General features: G+C 35.6%; 2 protein-coding genes across 2 annotated transcripts; both read left to right on the top strand.

Moving 5' to 3' along the window:
• Positions 1-246: 246 nt before the first annotated feature.
• Positions 247-1,791, top strand: LOC121257401. Its single transcript, XM_041158391.1, has 2 exons — positions 247-661; positions 1,348-1,791. The coding sequence occupies exons 1-2, from the start codon at positions 431-433 to the stop codon at positions 1,663-1,665; spliced, it is 549 nt and encodes a 182-aa protein (XP_041014325.1). The 5' UTR covers positions 247-430; the 3' UTR covers positions 1,666-1,791.
• Positions 1,792-16,525: 14,734 nt separating this feature from the next.
• On the top strand, positions 16,526-18,858 carry LOC121257402 (cysteine-rich and transmembrane domain-containing protein WIH1-like). Its single transcript, XM_041158392.1, has 3 exons — positions 16,526-16,645; positions 16,839-17,016; positions 18,638-18,858. Exons 1-3 carry the CDS (start codon positions 16,600-16,602, stop codon positions 18,684-18,686), a joined length of 273 nt encoding a protein of 90 aa, XP_041014326.1. The 5' UTR covers positions 16,526-16,599; the 3' UTR covers positions 18,687-18,858.
• Positions 18,859-19,467: the final 609 nt, after the last annotated feature.

Below are 19,467 nucleotides of genomic sequence, written 5' to 3' on the forward strand. Positions count from 1 at the left end.
TTTTTAAATTTCAATTCAATTTTTTCAAATATCAAAATAAAAATAATATTAAAAATATGTATTCTAATAATATTTTATTCAACTTTTAACTTTCATCTCAACTCAACTCATCTCATCCTATTTCGAAAAACAAATGAGATCTAAAATTTTCTCACTGAAAATAATTTCATCCTTTAATTTTTAACTTTCATCTCAATTCAATTTAACTATTTTGTCTCAAAAAACAAATGAGCCTAAAAATTCCTCACTGGGAACAACCCCAGTCCTTCAGCTTAAGCAATTTGCTCTTGTACCACTGCTGCTATATATTTCACTTCCAAAAATCTCACCTCCTAATCTCTCTCACTCTCTCTCTCTCTCTCTCTCTCTCGATCTCTCCCTTATCTTTCGTTTGTAATATCCTGGAATTTGTTGTTTCACAGAAAAAGTGATGACAGCTCCAAACATGGCGACCATCACTGCTTCTTTAGAGAGGTCCCTTCAGAACTGTTCGCTAAACGACCAAACAAGAAGTGGTACGGGCGCAGGTTTAGGCGTAGGAGGGTCGTCTTCAAGCTCAGACGAGACACCGGATAACCATCTCCCTAACTCCGACACCTCCTTAGAGCTCAACTCTCATATGTCCCTCCCTTACCACTGGGAACAATGCCTCGATTTAAAGGTATGTTATAAATGAACCCCCCCTTTTAGTCCCTTTCCTCTTACAGCTTCAATTATTGCGAGACCAGGGCAGATCTTGCGCCTCCCTTTTGTGTCGTTCCTTTTCTGAAAGCATATGGGGGGGGGGGGGGGGGGGGGGTTAGTATTGAATATAGGGTTGCTTGTATTCATTGGCATCGACTATTTAATGCCGTCTTGTCTCTTTTTCTCCCAGTGCTTATGCTTAGAATGATCGATAATGTCCGACAGAACCCCAAAAAAACCCTAGGAAAAAGCTTTTTCAATAGCTTTTCGCCTTTGCTTTCAACATTTTAAACGGAATAAAATGCTAAAGCTTTTCTGGGTTGGACCATCTGATTATTATCTTTTATGTTTGCATTTGGTTAATATTTCTCTTACTGGACCATTTTTTCTGAGAAATAAAATCTCTCCTGGAGTAGGTAAAAAAATGGTCTTCCTGTAAAGATATATTTTTTTTGGTGTTTGATCATATAGTTGTAGTTTGCAAAAACAAGATGCATTTGTTGTTATGAAAAAGGAACGACATAGGTGTGTGTATGTGTGTGTGTGTGTATATATATGGAGCTTGTTTTTGTTCTTTCTACAATTTCAATGAACAAATGTCGAAGTTCTTGTTTATTTGTTCCACGATTTTTATTGTGTCACTGTTAATGGGTTCTTTTGCAGACAGGGGAGGTTTACTATATAAACTGGAGGAACGGCATGAAAGCAAAAGGCGATCCAAGGATAACACAAGAATACAGTGGAGATTGCTACTCAGAAGACGATAGCTCATATGATAGCGAGGAGTCTTCCTCGGAGTCCTCTCCCTCTTCCTCTAGAGAGCATTACCGGGTAGAGAAAGATCATAAAGACCATGTTTTGGTTGTGGCCGGGTGCAAGAGCTGTCTCATGTATTTCATGGTGCCCAAAAAGGTGGAAGATTGCCCCAAATGTAGCGGTCAACTTCTCCACTTTGATCGATCCGAAAATGGATCTCCGTGATGAATCATGACATTAATTTCTTGTGTGATTGTTTCTCATTTTACTTTTCTACTCAAACCCCTTTGTGCTTTTGAAAAGTTTCAGTGTGGATTGATCAATGAAATAGGTGACAAATGGGTTTGGTAATTTGTCTTCTGTTATTCTTCCTCTATTTTTTCTTCTAAATTTGATTTAGTCTCGGAAGCCATTGAAGTACTGGCAATTCATTTAGATCAGAGATATTGAGACCTACATTGCCAGAAGCAAGGTCAATGGTAGAAGATAGAAAGAATAGTATTGGTAATAATTGCGATCGACGTGCATCTTTCATTCTCTTGGGTCCTATATATATATTTTTCAGAACTTTATATTTCTCATTAAACAAACACTAATATTCCTTCCAAATGTGTGCAGCCAACTTGCTGGCCACTCAATGTGCAATGCTTTTGTATTCTTCTTTTAATACCTATTCATTAAACTCAGCTTGTGCATGTCATAATTAATATACACTAAGTATTTTTCTCTTGTATTCTTACGAAGCCAACCAAGCCTTACTTGAAAAGAAAAGATCAAACAAAAGCAAAAAAGATTAATCAAAAGTAGTACTGGGATTCAATGTGTTAATGACTGGGGTTTTTTTCTTTTGTTTTCTTGGGCAAGATTGGAAAAATGTTACAAGATCAGGTGATCCTGAGGATCCATTTGGCACCGAAATCATCTCAATGAAGCCACAAGGCGATGGATATGAATGGTAAACGGCCAACGCTAGAGCTAGGATTATGGTAATCAGTTCTTGATTTGCAGGATTAATGCTCTAACTTGAATATTGGCTTTGATGCAATTCTCAGGGAAATGGAATAGATCCAATTAATCAGCCAAGATAATCAATATTTCAAATGCAAAGCAACACGTAAAGTGGCACTTTTTGATCACATATATATTCAACTAGCTAGCGTAATGATCATGAGGTGCTTTTATTTTGGTCAACTACAGCTCGATACAGCATATTTGACAAAGCTAATTTCCTGATCCCCGTTATAACAGGGGGGCTGATTGAGGGACTCATGATGATTAGACAGCTGAATGTTGATCATGAAATAGCTAAGCTTTTCTAAATGTGTGGAAAATATTTATTTAAAGACCATTCCGGAAATTGCAGTGATCAGCCAGATAAAGTCAGCGCTACGGCAGTACTTAGACATGCATTCAAAGCATTTTTTTTTTTTTATTCGAGTGTAATATTGTATAAAATTTCGATTGCTATTGATGATTCACACACATATACATGTATATAAAGAATTACTACAGATACAAAAAAATTATACAAAGTAAACTCACAAACTGACGTATCACAACAAGACACATCAGTTTGTAGATTTATTTTTGTATAATCACTTTGTGACTAAAGTATTTTCCATCTATATATGTATGTATATATTATGTATAAACTTATTGTTGAACATTATACTATAGATCAAACTGATCTTAACGTATCACATCTAATCACATTATTTTGTGAGTTTTATTGTTAGGAGAGTACCTCTTTTTAAACATATCAGTGATGTCACTTCGTATTTAGTATTATTATTCTAATTAGCATTATAATAAGATTATATTATGAATGTAAAGACCTAAAAGATCAGGATTATATATACAATAAGCGTTTTTTGAATAATTATATATGTATGTAAGTGATCTCAAGATTGATTTAAAAAAATTTATAGATGAATTCAAAATAAAATATAAAGTCAAATAATGACTTATTAATATATTTAATATACATTATTATATATAAAAAAAAAAAGTAATACTATATGTACATGACTTATAATATAAATAATAACGTATATTTTGATAATGTATACAATCACTGCTTGTATTTTATAATATCTACCTACCAAATAATATAATTAATAATGTCATGACTTGTTATAATTAAATACAATAATTCTGATCGCCACAACTTGCAAGTTCATGTATATATAGGTTATCTAATTAACTTAGATTATATAACTTTAAGTAGTTAAGTAAATAATATAAGTTAATATAATTCTATAAAATATATATATATATATATATATATATATATATATATATATAGTTGAATGGGAAGTTAAGCTTGAATAAGGAACTAAAAAATATTAATTCAAGCTGAGTTATTATATGACACCATTCACGGTCATGACAGTGTGCTAATATACTTTTACTTTAAACTTGGGACCTTCCTTGCAAAGGATGAGATATTAGCGAAAGACAAAAATCTGGACAAACAATATGTTTGTCAGAGAATATCTTGCTTTCTAAACCTCGAAGATGGTAACTCTTGCTAGGTGTCCCTGTTTTGACACGTTCGGAGTTAGAGTTTTCAGCAGCAATCGATTTTTGTACAGAGAATCCTTTACCAGGCCGTAGATAAAGTTGACTCCATTGTGGAAGCCAGGTCAAGTTGTTTTCAACCATAGAAACGATAACATTCTTTATCCCTAATATTTTTAGAAAAATAACTTTGTAAACTTGATTGGATTGGTTAAAATTATAAATCATTCTATGTTGTGATGTAAATCTCATGTTACATTTTAAGCCACGCGGACGTTAACGCGAGTATAAAAAATTAGTTAATAAATAATTTAACTTTTTCATATTTTAAAATAAAAATTATATTATAATAATATTTTATTCAACTTTCATCTTATTTTATCTGTATAATCAAAGGAGACGTTAGTTACATACGACTTTTATTTTTACAGATGAGATGAGATAAGCTGAGATTAGGCTTCGTTTTGTTCATAAACTCATCTCAACTCATTTCAACTCATCATTACAACTTTTTCAAATTCCAACACAAAATATAATAACCAATTCAACTTTTTAAAATCTCAAAATAATAATATTATTAAAAAATCATATTCTAATAATATTTTATCATCTCAACTCAACTCAATTTAACATCTTAAATATAATAACTAATTCAACTTGTTAAAATATACTTTTTTAATATTATTTTTGTTTTTGAATTTGAAAAAGTTAAATTGTTTATTTTATTTTATGTAAAAATTTTAAAAAATTATAATAATTAAATGAGATGAGATTAATAAAATGAAGAGGAGTTATGAAAATAAACAAGTATTTTTGACATGCAACTTTAATACTTCTCTTATTTTTACAACTTTTTTAAAAAGCTACACAGAAACCTTTCTTCCACGCCCACCTGCAACTTAAATTATGTGATTTTGAGCATAATCAATCTTCAACATCGTCGAAGAATAATCAGAAAACTTCCAGGGTACCCTTCGATCCATGCATGGTACTACTCTACCCCCCCAATGCAGCATATATATGCATGCGATATTTTAGTTACTCTTATATTATATCTTGGACAATATACAACAACAACATTATTAATTATATAACAACTTAACTACGTAGTTGTATACAACATGCAGGGCCAACTCAATAGGTTCTGGGCTTAAGGCTAAAATTTTAAGTGAGTCTTCTCTCTTGGTTTTTTTTTTTTTTTTTTTTTTTTTTTTTTGTTTTTTAAAGTAAAATTAAATAAATTTATTTTTATTTTTATTTAAAAATAAATCCTATCATTTTGTAAAGTAAAATTATTGGTTAAGATTTTATACCACATTTTCAACCAGTAACTGATTTAATATTTTTCAGAAAATTTTTTATTTAGAGAGAATTTTATCAAATTTAGTTTTACAAATACTTTAGACTCAGACACAATTATAATCATTATTGTTAATAAAGTTCTATAAACAACTTACACATTTGAAAAAAAATGGACCATTGCCTCTTCAAAAGATTATACAAAAACTTTTTATGAACACTGGAAAATTAAATTTTGTTATTTATAATTTTTTCATTAATTATATATTAAACTAATAATGACAAAAAAGAAGTGTACTCTTAGAAGGAGAATAGGCAAAATAATTATTATCTGTGATACTTTTAAAAACTAATAATATATGACATAATATCTATTTAATCTTGTTTATATTTTTATTATCATTGAGTTAATTAAAGTTTTTTATTGGGTATATATATATATTTTAAAAAAAATTCTACTTTATATATTTTATTTTGGGGCCTTCTTTCATCAAGGGTCTTAGGCAATTGCCTAACTCACCTAATGGAAGAGCCGTGCCTTGTCAACATGATCATATTAAAATTTAATTTTTTTTCTTAATACTTATTTGTAATTATAAGGTTATGATATGGTTGTTACAATGTCATTATACACACACAAATACACACACCAGTAAGTAGCCGCATAAATTCGGAATACTTTCACAATTCTCATTCTTGACCTACTGATCATTTTCACTCATGTTCAGCTGGCCTACTCTTTCGTGTGCATACTTCTTCCAGGAATTGGAGAATCCCGTCAATTAGAACAGCGCGCAAGAAAACCCAGGTGCGCATTGTCCATAATCTCTCTCCAGTTGCACAATTTGAACCATGGTCTCAAAGGTGGAGAGACCGTGCTGTCTCAAGTCTCGCATGGCCGGAAGACCAGTTTCTCTGGCCGGGATCAATCTCCCATGGTCGAGAGGACCCAAATAAATATAGTTGTTTTGATTCTTTAAATTGTTATTTTTGTATTTATAACTCGATCGTATCACGTTACCTCTATCTTTATAAACTGGGGATTAAATGACTAGTTTCGGGAAATATGATTTTTTTTGTCAACAGTAACAGACCCGATGGAAACGGGAATATTTAGGGCAGCTTTTCTGATCAGTTTTGCAATTTGCAGGTTCGAGAAGGACAAATGATATAGCCAGTGGTTACCAACTACGATTTTAACAATTCATATTTCAACAAAAATCATTATCTTATATCAAGTTCTAGGACCGTTTTCACCAATTCCAGTGAATATTCGACAACTGCAGAAGCCTTTCACCCTTTCATTTCGATGATCTGTTCATCTAAATAGAAAAAAAGTCCTTCTTTTAGGAACGTACATACCAGACAATTGATAAAAATGCAGAGAATCTGCAGAACAATAAATGGAGAATGTGTATAAAGCTCGTGAAACTACATTTATTGTTTGGTTACCGAACATCTCTCAACTTATCTCAACTTATTATTACAATTTTTTCAAATTCCAACATAAAATATAATAAATAATTCAACTTTTTCAAATCTCAAAATAATAATAATATTAAAAAATAATATTCTAACAATATTTTATCATCTCAATTCAATTTAACTCAACTCACTTCAACATCTAAATACAATCTAAAGTGTGCATGCAGAAGATTAATGGGATATGGTGCAGTTGCATGCACTGTGGATTGTAGGCCCTTTAGCCCTAAAAGATTCGTTCAGAGGAAGGGAGAGATGATATGGAGACGGAGAGACGACTGTTGCTAAAGAAGAAAGAAGGAATATGGTCCAGGTGGATGTTCATATTGTACTATAGAGCCCCTGCCCGGCCTTTAATTAGCTGGACGCAGTGGAGAAAACCAATGCTAGGGAACCTAATTATCTTGTCGGTTGGCAGCTGAAAGAATCTAAGCATGCAATACTACTGAGGTCTAAAAGATGCAATACTGCAGTAGCTAGCGCACTATCTAAGCGAGAGAGAGAGAGAGAGAGAGAGAGATGGAGCGGGTTGTGGAGTGAGCCAGAAAGAGGGCGTACCTAGGAAAAGTCGTTCTTTGTGGGTCTGGTCAAAGACAGATAAAAGGGTGTGATGGTTTCAGGTACGTGACTGAGAGTTTGCATGCTCTACATCTGCATATATAAATCAACTTTCAATGAGAAATGAATAATTATATATTACTATATTCATCTTTCATGATTTATCATGCATACATTCTTCAAATGCAACCATACTTTGATCTAAGTGTTAAATATTTTTTTTTTTAAAAAAAGTAAGGTACTCCAAGTTTATTGATTATCCTCACTTATGGCAGAGTAAAATCGTAGTTACAACGACCGATACCTGAGGGTTACAAATATATATATAAAATACCCCAACTCAGACATCAAAACATGAAAATTCCAATAATAAAAAAAAGACCAAGGAAACTCTAGAAAATACACTGCAAAGACATAAAAACCTAAACAACTTGCAAAACAATGTTAGTACACACAAACATTCAAATGAAACCAAAAGGCTAGAGACGAATACGTGGAAGACCCAGTTTGTCGAGCCGAATGATACCCTTCAAAAGGCATGGTAAATCCCAATCATCCTCATAACAAATATTACGTCCCTCTTCACCCTGACGGGCCAAAAGATCTGCAACTTGATTACCCTCACGAAATTGATGTAAAACTAAAACATTAAACCCCACAAGATCTTTTAGCACGTTCTCCCAAAAATCCCATAAATACCAAACAGTGTGCACTTTCTACTACAGAGCCAATCCACGACCAACTTGGAGTCACTCTCAATAATAATGTTTACAAAGTTAAGCTTTTTACAAAGAGAAATACCTTCTTTAACTGCCCTGACTTCAGCTTCATTATTGATGCCAATCTCAAAGCAAGCCGAAAAAGCTCCATTAACTCTCCTCATCTCATCCCGGATCACACCATCTCCACCACTATTCCTTGGGTTACCACGACAACTACCATCACAGTTTAACTTTGCCAGGCCACCAGCTTATGGCTCCTAACCGAAACTGGCACTACCTTCAGATTAAGAGATGATAGAAACTACTCCTCAGCCAGAGACAAAGTCTCTGTCTTGCTTATGTCTCCCGCTAGCCTAAGAAGCCAAAACTTACTGCAACCCAAACACTCTAGGCACTTTGATGTTTTCCTTCCATCCTAGCCTTACACCTGCTATGCCAGAGTTTCCAAGTAATCAAACATGGCACCAAACCAACTAAAAACCCTTTAATCGGAGATTTTTTAGCACAAGCAAACCAAGACGAAACTCGAGCCCACCAAGTGACTGTCTGCATACAAGAAACTCCGAAAGCTATACTAGCAATCTCCCAAACTTGTCTGGCCAGATCCCAGAGAAAAGCACATGATCTAAAGTTTCACACTGTTTTCTCTTGCAGCAGTCACAACTAGAAGCTAAAGCAATCCCCTTGTTTTGCACTCGTACATCAAAGGCAAGGTATTTAAAACTCGTTTTCCAAATACAAATTGAAATCTTCTTAGGAATACTATTATGTCATATCCAATCCATCCAAGGAACCGACTCACCTTTAACCTGATTATCTCACAAGCACTAGAAGAAGAAAAATTACTGTCAGTATTAGGCTTCCAAATAAAGATATCCTCCTCTCCTTACCAGCCACAATATTGGAAGCAATGATAGTAGCCATGTTCTCCCCAACCAAATCAACTAGCAAAATCAAAATCCCAATTATTATTCAACCAACAATCCTGAATTTTAAGATCTTGATTATGGACAATATCCACCAAATCCGAGAGAGGATCGGAAGCTAGCCAACGATCATACCAGAAAGAAGAATTTCCGCCTCGAACCAACACTTTAGCATTATCACAAACCTTGGGTAAGACGGAGATCATAGCCCTCCAGAAGTTTGATCCCTTCGGACTAGTGGTAGACACATGTTTCCTCTTAATATACTTCACACAAGAAAAGGACGACCATAAATTGTCCACCGAAAGGAGTCGGTAGCTCTACCAAAACCAAAGGAACCTCCAGATAAGATAAAGGAAACTGACCAACCCTAAAACATGTAGCTCTCACCAGGCTACGCACCTTCGAAACATTAATCAACTTAGAAGGAAAGAAAGCTTATTTTTCTTTGCTCATAACTTGATCAGACCAATGCTCATAAGTCCCCAAAGTGTCTATAAGCCTTTTCATCGAACTCTTACTACCATTAACAAAGACTAAAAGGTCATCAGCATATAATAAGTGAGAAATAAGAGGAGCACTAGTAGGATGGCAAAAACTTTTAATACAACCCTCATCAAAATTTTTCTGCAAAAGCCTAGTCAACACGTCTTCCATTAAAATAAACAAATAAGAAGACAAAAGATCTCCCTGACGCAAACCACGAGAAGGCTTGAAAAATTCTTTATAAGTCCCATGCATCATCACCGAAAACCAAGGTGACTAATTACACTCCCCCACCAATCTGCAAAAATTAGCAGAGAAATCAAAACACTCCAAAACCCTTAAAAGGAACGCCCAATCCATCCGATCATAGGCCTTAGCCATATCAATTTTTATCATAATATTTCTCCCACAAGTCTTCCTGTGGAGAGAATGAACCATTTCTTGGGCGAGGGTAATATTTTCAAAAATGCTCATTCCAGGTACAAACGCACCTTGTTCCATAGAAATCAAATTAGGAAGAAGCCGCGTCAAACGTTTGACTATGATCTTGGAGAAAATTTTATAAGCCATTGAACAAAAACTAATCGGGTGGAATTTATCAAAACTAGTAGGATCTTGCACTTTAGGAATTAAGACAATAAAAGAGGAAGAAAAATACCTGGGCAAAGGCGCACCTTGAAAGAAATCTGTTGCTGCCTCAACAATATTAGCTTTAACAATATCCCAGCAAGTAATAAAAAAGCCGAGCTGAAACCATTAGGGCCAGGACTGCTGTGTCTTGGAATGGAAATGAGAGCTTCTTTGATCTCTTCCTCCGAGGGAGCCATACAAAGAGCGTTATTCTCTGCCATTGAAATGCTACCACTCAACAAAGGTGTAAGATCTGCCTGATCCAAAATTGGACTTTCAGTAAGAAACTCCCTGAAATACTCACAGCACCCAGATGAACCTCTTCCAAATTCGCCAAAACATGACAATCATCTAGCTTCATTTGAGAAACCATAGCTTTGGATCTTCTTTGATTAACAACTACATGATAGAACTTGCTATTTCGATCCCCTTCAAGTAACCATTTTTCGTGGCAATTTGAGCCAACCTTGTTTCTTCTCTACCCTCCCAGACTTCAAGTTCAATTTTGGAAACTTCAAGTCCAAAGCTTCCACTCGTTCCTCCAGAGCGCAAATGTGAGATTCCACCCTTCCAAAAACGGACTTATTCCAAGCCCGCAACGCCATTTTTGTTTTCTTTAGTTTTTCGGCAAGCTTCCAAAGACCCCTCAAGTACACATGAGACATCCAAACCTCTCTCACACAAGACAAGAAATCTGCATGAGATACCCATATATTCTGAAACCTGAAAGGGTGGACCATTCAAATCCTCCATTCTCGCAAAATTAATCACCATGGGGCAGTAGTTTGAAGTTTTTCTCACCAAATACTCATAATGGGCCAAAGGAAAATTAGAGTGGAACTCAATGTTAATCAAAGCCCTATCCAACTTTGCCCAACTGCGGGACTGACCCTCATGTCAATTGCACCAAGACATGTGATGTCCACTGCTAGAAAGTTCAACAAAGCCGCATCTATCCAAGCACCTATTAAATTCCTCTATGGAGGCCAAGGATCTAGGATTTCCACCAATCATTTCATCATCCTTACGAATAACATTAAAATCCCCCACTACTAGCCAAGGCTTATCCACAACCTGCATATCCTTCAAATCCTTTCAAAGATCTCGACGTTCAACTTGAGTATATTTAGCATAAACAAAAGTGAGGAGAATTTTTTTATTATCAAGCACAACATAACTAGAGATCATTTGAGATGAACTACCTACCTCCTCAAAGGTGAGTGACTCCCTCCAAAACAACCAAAACTTACCACCTTAAGCCTCGTTACAACAAAACTTCATCGAGTCGAAAAATCCCAGACTATGCATTTTATCTTCCTGAGCAAAAGGCTCAGAGATGGCAATCATAGCAGCATTATGCTTCCGAACTAAACTCTTAAGCCTTCTTTTAGAACTCCCTAACCCTCTTATATTCCAAACTAAAAAATTGTCAATCATGGATTAATTTTTTAGGACTGGTGGGCACACGGCGACCATCAACGATTTTCTCACAGGCATATTGGTGAAACTACTCGACTTATCCTGGGTCTCTTTATCAGATTCGTAAGCCTTTTCTTTTGCCAAGTCTGACATCCTCTCATGCACGTTGCTTCAAGCCACACCTCTTTCCAGATCTTGCTTCCATTGAACCTCTCGAGTGCTGTCAAACCAGCTAGGACTTTTGATCGGCTCCGCATCACACAAAATTTCTTCACAATCCTCTTCATCGAACATATGCCCCAAGTCTTCCTTTTCCATTTTATCCGACTTTTCATATTGAAAAACTTGAGTCTCTCCAACCATTTCTACAAGGCCACAAGGTTCTAAGATAGTCATTGGAACGTAAACATCCTCCGCAAACACTTCCCCCACTCCTCCCGATATCACCAATCTTTTAGTATTTATTTCCCCATCAGTGCATTCCCGAGTCAGATCTTCTGCATTTCCTTTTATTCCTTCCTTGTGCTTCTGATTTTTTTTTCTTTTGAATCACCATCCCTTGTTTGCTCCCTTGCTTCTTCCACATTACTATCCTTTTTGTACAAATGGCCCTCCTCTAGATCAACAAACTCAACTGGGTTGCTTGTCTTTGCCATTTCCTAGTGCCCATCCTCTTTTGGATTATCTGCCTCTTTTCTAACCCAGACTTTCTTCTCTCTTCCTCGTTCGTCTTGCTGCCGATCTTCCTTCTTCAAACCTTCATTCCATTTACAAGTAAGGCTATTGTGGCCCTGCATTCTACATGGACAGCAGCATGCAAGGAGATTTTCATGGATTACTTCTTGCAAACGGCTGGAAGCTTGATGGGGCATGCCTATCCAGAACGACTCAAGCGAAGTTTTGGCAGCGTCCATATTGATACAAACTCGTGCTCCATCTTTCTAGTTGCACATCTTGTGCTATTGTCCCTTCGGATGAACTGACCCAGAGGCATTGTAATATTATATAGAAAAGTCTCATGATAATAATTTGGAAGAAGACCTGGTAAAGTGATCCATACCGGTACTAAGGAGGGCTCGTTTTCTTCCTCAAACTTAGAATTCCATTAGAAAATACGATAAGACACTCCTTCAACATCACAAATCTCTCTCGAAAAAGCTTTAATATAATCAAATTCATTAGAGAAACGGATAAAAAGATACCTGGCCTTAAGCATGGTAGACACGAACTGTGAATCCAAGCTCCACTGACTTCAAATGAAGGCTCTAATGATATCCAGTGAAGGTCATTGTCGTAGGAATTTCATCACAAGAGAAAACTTGAAGGGTTAGGCAGATCAATCTATCTCCTTTTTGGAGAAAAAAAAAAACATACGGGACCCCATCGAAGATCTTCAAGGGTCTTAAAGGAATCTTGACCTCCAAGATCGGCTGAGGAGTTTGGTTCACGATGTCTACAAAAGATTTGAATCTCTTTGTTGGAGCAAAGACACAGGCTTCGGCGGCCATATGGAGCTGAACGCGAGGATCAGCCCATACGGATTCCACGTTGGCCAACCGAGAACTAACCGTCGAAGGAGCTGGTTCACCTCACCAGCTTTTCGACGAGGACTCCCGAGGCAACAGCTGAAATTGCCGACGAGATGGCCGCTGCCGAAGCAGTACTGTAACAGACAATTCCCAAAAGATGAAAGGGAGAAAACCGGTTGCAAATGCCGGAAGACTCTCGGCAGAGTCGCCTGAGCCTAGTGATGAAGTCTGTGCCGGTAGTGAGCAGCCACTCACTAGACTATGGCGATGCTGGGTCTTCTCTCTCACGATTTTCTCTCTCCGTATAGGTTTACGTTACGTTACAGGTTTTCCTTTAGTTGATCTAAGTTTAGAAATTAATCAATAGCATGAATCCGTATTGTAGAGAGGAATTACAATAATGGTCTAATGATACATGTAAGGGGATTTTTCCCACTTCACAAAGCCCACTGGGCCTCGACCCAATACCTGGCTCAAAGGCCATCAAGTTCACACATGGGGCAAAACATATACCAAGAAAATGAGTCAAGTAGTCAAGAAGACATATCAGCCTGACAGCATGCAGTCGCGTTTAGAGCCAAGAAACCTGTACAGAGCACGGGGGGAATCTGGATGGCAATTGATCCATCGATATTAGACCATCTATGCCTCACAAGGAATAGATGGAAAGCCAGGAAACAATGCCGCATTAATAACGCTACTACCGAGCTGCACGCCATATTTATGGTGCCGTCACATAGCCACGCTGCATTAAAGAATTTTGACAACAGAGACAACAGGAGAGGCACAAACTTTGTGCAGGCAAAAACGATCTGCACCTCTCCCAACCCATAGTATAAATTGCAAGCTAGGTACAGAAAAACTTTCTGATCCTTAGACTCATTTACTTATTTATAAACTTTCAAGAATATTTATTAACTTTGGCATCGGAGGTTTCCCGGCCCCAAAGCCGCCCTCTTCTAGTTGCATTCTCCATCATCTTTTGCAGGCCCATTTTGGAATATCTAAGTTGTCGAAACTTGGCCCAAAATTGTGCAAAACACGACGTTAACAATACAATTACAACTACTTTAAAAGCGAAATGTTACATTCATAAAGAAGTTTCCTAAAAGTAAATTCATAAACAAAAGTGATTTCATGTAATACGTTCGATTTACTTTACAATCCGACGTACCACATCGAGTCACGTTAGTTTGTGAGTTTATTTTTATGAAATTCTTTTATAACTAAAGCATTTCTCTTTAAAAATACATTTTTATAATCAAACAATATAATTGTGTGACTTCATTAAAAATAATTTAATGTAAAAGAATTATAAGTTATTTTCCTTACAAAAAAAGTAATGTCATTCATGATCCCATTAAAGAAATTTTTACAAATCACAATCACATCGCACTATGAGAAATATGATATATTTTAGAGGAATTCTATACATCAGTCACTATTCACTTTCACACCCCACACCTATAACTTTTTTTTTATAGGGTGCGTGCGTATTTTTCATAAGGTGTGGGGTGTGGAATATGGGGTGAGGGGTGAGGGGTAGTGAATAATGACTGATAAGAATAATTTTTCCACATTTTATCACCCTTAACCAACCTTTGTCTTTTAAAAGGAAAATTCTTATTTTCTGATGAGACCCGCAGTATCAAAAAATTACAAAGATTTGGTCTGGCGTTTAGAAGCCAAGATATATATATGTAAACCGTCTGTCGTTGTCGTTTTGAATTTTCAATTAATACACTTGGGGCTAAGAGTGGCCCAAAATAACCAAATTGCTTATGCTCGGCCCGTCGTACGCTCAAGAAATTAACGGCCCATTGAAGAAAATTATTTTCCCTTTCCCTTTTGGTAGAGACATTCATTAAACAGGAAAAAGAGAAAAATAAAGAGGACAAATTATATACCGTCGACTAGATTTGCATTTTATTTGTATTTTCTTATGTTTTATGTAATTTTTTAAAATTAGATCTATGACTGTCTCTAAAGTGTCTAGCTTTTTTGCTAGAAAGGTGACCTTTTACCATTGACCCCTATTCGAGAATCCATAGAACGCAGAATTAGAGGTCTCACCAATATTAACCCAACAAAGACGATGTTGGTATTGATGGGGTAGGTTGATGATCAGGATGTGGCATAATGAAAAGCATCTGGGGTGGAAGAAATGAACTTGTATTTGAAAATAAATTTTCCAGGCCTTGCAAGGTTGTGAAGTTAGCAGTGGCAGGACTACCAGAGTTTCAGGAGGCAAACCTGATGAAGGTTGAAGGACAGAATCAAGGAGGATGAGTAAGGGGAAGACGGTGTTGGAAACAAACTGAGGGCAATACACTTAAAAGCAAATTTTGATGCTACTCTCGATATAAAGAACCAGAGAATGGGAATTGGGATTATAGTGAGAGATAATAATGGTAATGTCCTGGCTTCATTAATGCGCTCTCAAAGAAGGTATATGGTCTCACCGTTTCTTGCTAAGTGTAATGCCCTGTGGAGGGCTATGGAATTGTGCAAGGAGCTGAGGTTTCGGGAAGTCGCTTTGAAGGGGATGCAAGAGGTGTTATTGAGGCTGTTATGGAGGAAGAAGTGGATGAGTCGAGGAGAGGGCAAAGTGGTGGAGGACCTGAAGAAAATGCTAATGTCTTGCTGTTGGATTGAAAGTGTTCCGCAAGAAATTAAACAGTTAGTTGTAAATGACAGAATTTGTAATGATTTGAGTATATAATGAAATGATACGAAAGTTACTTTAAAAAAAATGTGGCGAAACACACTTTATAGTATATATCTATCTATCAATCTAGATCTTCGTTACATGCACATCAACTTTGGTGGGGTTGGGGGGGCGCATGTGGGATGCGTAAAAGAGCCGGCAATGCAGTGCAAGTTCCTTTCGGCTTGTTGAGCAGTTGTTATCAAAGTAAAAACCCGAAGCTTCGAGTTTCCTAGAATGAGCACGCTTCCTTCTAACCGTATTAAGGAGCTAGGCCGCCCAAATGCCATCGAATGATTGAACCATACATCTTCTCCAAAGGAATGTGATTCATTTTGTATGACTCTTTTACCCTTAAGCAATTCACATAAAAGGGAAATTCATATCATTTAAAACAAAAGCCGAAAACGGGTGATCAAAAGTTTGGCGGGCCGAAAACCGGAAACAAATAATTATCAGATTGAATTATTAAATCGGACCGCCACACACGCAACTAAGCTCCCACACACACACAAGCCCAATATTGAAATGCGAGGAGGCGTTTTATCCACCAAATTAAAGGATGAGAGGATGCTGTACCACTGCCATGGGGCCCTTGATATCCCAGTTTCTTAATGCAACTCCAGATCAAGTTGAAGCACAGTTCCTTGGACTCTTGTGATCCCGCACTCATTAAGACTACTCTAAGAAAAGCAAGGCGAGGAAGCTTCCTAGCTAGCTATTAGCTAGATTCCCTTCTGTGCACGTAGCAAGCAAATGAACGTAGTGCCACTGGGTTATATATATAAATATATATATATATTTACGTATTACTATAGAACAGCTAGCGGCACCTGAACTACTTCCCTCACTCTCAACACATTCCACCAGTTAAGTAAGCAATGAATTACCACCATATTTCTCACGAGTCTCACCTCCCAGCTTCAGGCAAGCCATAAGAATTCATGCGTGTTGATCTATTTCTGTATTTTTCTTTTGTATCTTTATGATTATTATCAGTATTAATTGGTTTTGGGTAGGTTCAGTGGTCTTTATTCATGTCATGGAGAATAAAATCAACTATTGCATGGTATATATATGGTGATCTTATTCGTGATGTGATCATCATGTAATATTTCAGGCCATCCAATTTCATATACTAGTCCGCCGCAAGGCTTTCTACCACCACCGCCGGGATATCAAGGGTACTTCTATGAAGGGTACCCTCCATCTCAACCCGGTCTAGCCCCTTCCCAACCCTATCATCTTGAGCATTATAATGATCATGACTCCGGCTGCTCTTCAATTCTAAGAGGCTGGTATGTGCAGTCAATTTTCATTACATCATTCCTGTGCTTGAGTTTCATTTTTGTTGCATGGACTTCACATCTCTGTGAATTTCGGTTTCCGTTTGCTGAATATTGTCAATATAAAAGGGTGATATGTGTGGGCGCGCGCGCGCACCAAAAAATGAATCGGTCATTTAGCCTGTGTTTTTTTATATGGTAATTTCTTGGAGAATCGGTCATTTAGCCTGAAAATCTTATTATCATAGAGGAAAGATCAAGTGAACAAGAAAGCAAGCCAACTTATTTAGTGGGAAAGCGCATTCTTAGTCCTTAGCATTGGCTTCATCAAAATTATATTTAAAATTTAACTAAAAATACATATTTTTTATAAATTTAAAATCATTCAAGCCATAACTCTATGTTAGATTAGTCTAAATAATAATATAATATTATTTTTTTAATAATTTTTTTTTTATTATTTTTTTTCATATTTTGTAACTATGTTAATTAATAATTTAATTTTTATTTAAATTATTATTTTCCAACTATTATTTTTCCTCAACCTATTTCTCAACTATTAGTTGGCTTTGATTAATAGAATAAAATATGGTCTTATTTTTTAAAATAAAATATTACTTTTGAAGATGAATAGTACATCTTTAAATATGAAGAAACATTCCTAAATACTGTAGCTCATAGTTCAAGTCCCTATTGTTTGACTATTCTAATACAGATCATTCAAGTTATATTTTTTCAAATTTTGAAGATGTACTGACATTTGACTACTTTGCCCCTAGCCATGAAATATCCTCCTAGTTCTTACAATTATTTTTCTGATCAACCACTTGTAAGTACTATTCAAAGAAAAGCTTGCATGTTGGATTCCTAAGTAACAAATTAATAATAAAGGAAATTGCTAATTTGTCCCAAAAGTGCCCCCACTTTGAAAGTGTGTTTTATGTGTTTCTTTTTCTTTTTAATACTAAAAAAATTGCAGTACTAGGGGCAAAGTAGCGCCACACCTGATAAAACATAAAACAGCTGCAGCGGCCAAGGATCATGCGTGTTCAAAAGAGAGATTAATATCGAGGTTGATTTCAAAACCTTAAGCAAAGGGAAGAAGCGGCTGACGAATTAAAATTAGCCAACACCTAGGCGAATAGGTCCAAATTCTCTTATAATGGGATAGGTTAGTATTAAAAATATAATATAAATAATTAAATTTATATTTTTTTATCAGTTTAAATTTTTTGAACAAATAATGATTTCACACAATAATAGTACTAGAGTAAAAGTCCTAGATTTGAATCCTGACTGAGCTCTATACTCTGTCTTATTTAATAATATTTTACGTATTAGGCACACTCATTGAAGACGAGTTTAGCTAGGAGTTTAACTCATATGTGAGTGAGAGTGTTAAAAATATAATATAAATAGTTAAATTTATATCTTCTTATTAGTTTAAACTTATGAGACAAGTGACGATTTCATATAAAGTTGGTATTTTGATGATGTTGGCCTACTAGCTAATTGCTTAATTTTCCCTGATGATGCTTCCTTTCCCATAATTCAGACGCAAACAAAAGTTTCTCCTCTCTTTCTTTTTGAACTTTTCCCCTGATTTTTTTTTTTTCTTGGTTAACATATGCAGTTTAGCTGCACTTTGTTGCTTCTGTGTGTTGGAGGAGTGCTGCCTCTAGGCCATTTCGGTGTTTCTGAACATATATACAGCAATGGTATGTGTTGATTCTACTTTAGTATAAATTAAGGTGGAAAGAGACAACTCTGCTCTTGATTTAATTTGTTATTCTAATGCACTGCAAACTCCCATCAGTGAAATTTTATAATTACTTGATCTATTTCTTACGTTTAGACATTTGAGAAACGAGGTTGTCCTCTCTGTTATATATCAATGATCCAGTTGAATATTGTCTTGTAGTTTAAGGATGCTATATATATATTATATATATATATATATAGCTTTTCATTCACTAGATTTTAATTCACTCTTATGATTTATCACAACTACTTGTAGTTCGCTAATTAATCAGATCAAGATCCTCTTAAAAATGAAGTCGGTTGTTTTTAGATGTTGAAGTGAGTTGAGTTGAGATGATAAAATATTGTTAAAATATTATTTTTTAATATTATTATTATTTTGAGATTTGAGAAAGTTGAATTGTTTATTATATTTTGTATTGACATTTGAAAAAATTGTAATGATAAGTTGAGATGAGTTATAGTTCCAAACGAAGCCAAGAGACTTACTTTATATGTTTATTTCTATTTTACTTAAGACTCGAGAGTAATATTATTTGGCTTAATTTTTTTTCAATTATTTCTTCTTAAAAATTGGTTATATCACTTGGTAGATGCATTGAACAATTCACATGGGAGGATAAACAGTCACAAGGCCAGTGATTAGTCAAATTGTTCACATCTTGAGAAAAACTCGTCCTTGGTGAATTTTAGACCATATAT

This window comes from Juglans microcarpa x Juglans regia, chromosome 3S (genome assembly GCF_004785595.1).
Source record: "Juglans microcarpa x Juglans regia isolate MS1-56 chromosome 3S, Jm3101_v1.0, whole genome shotgun sequence".
In the NCBI taxonomy this organism is placed as follows: Eukaryota; Viridiplantae; Streptophyta; class Magnoliopsida; order Fagales; family Juglandaceae; genus Juglans; species Juglans microcarpa x Juglans regia.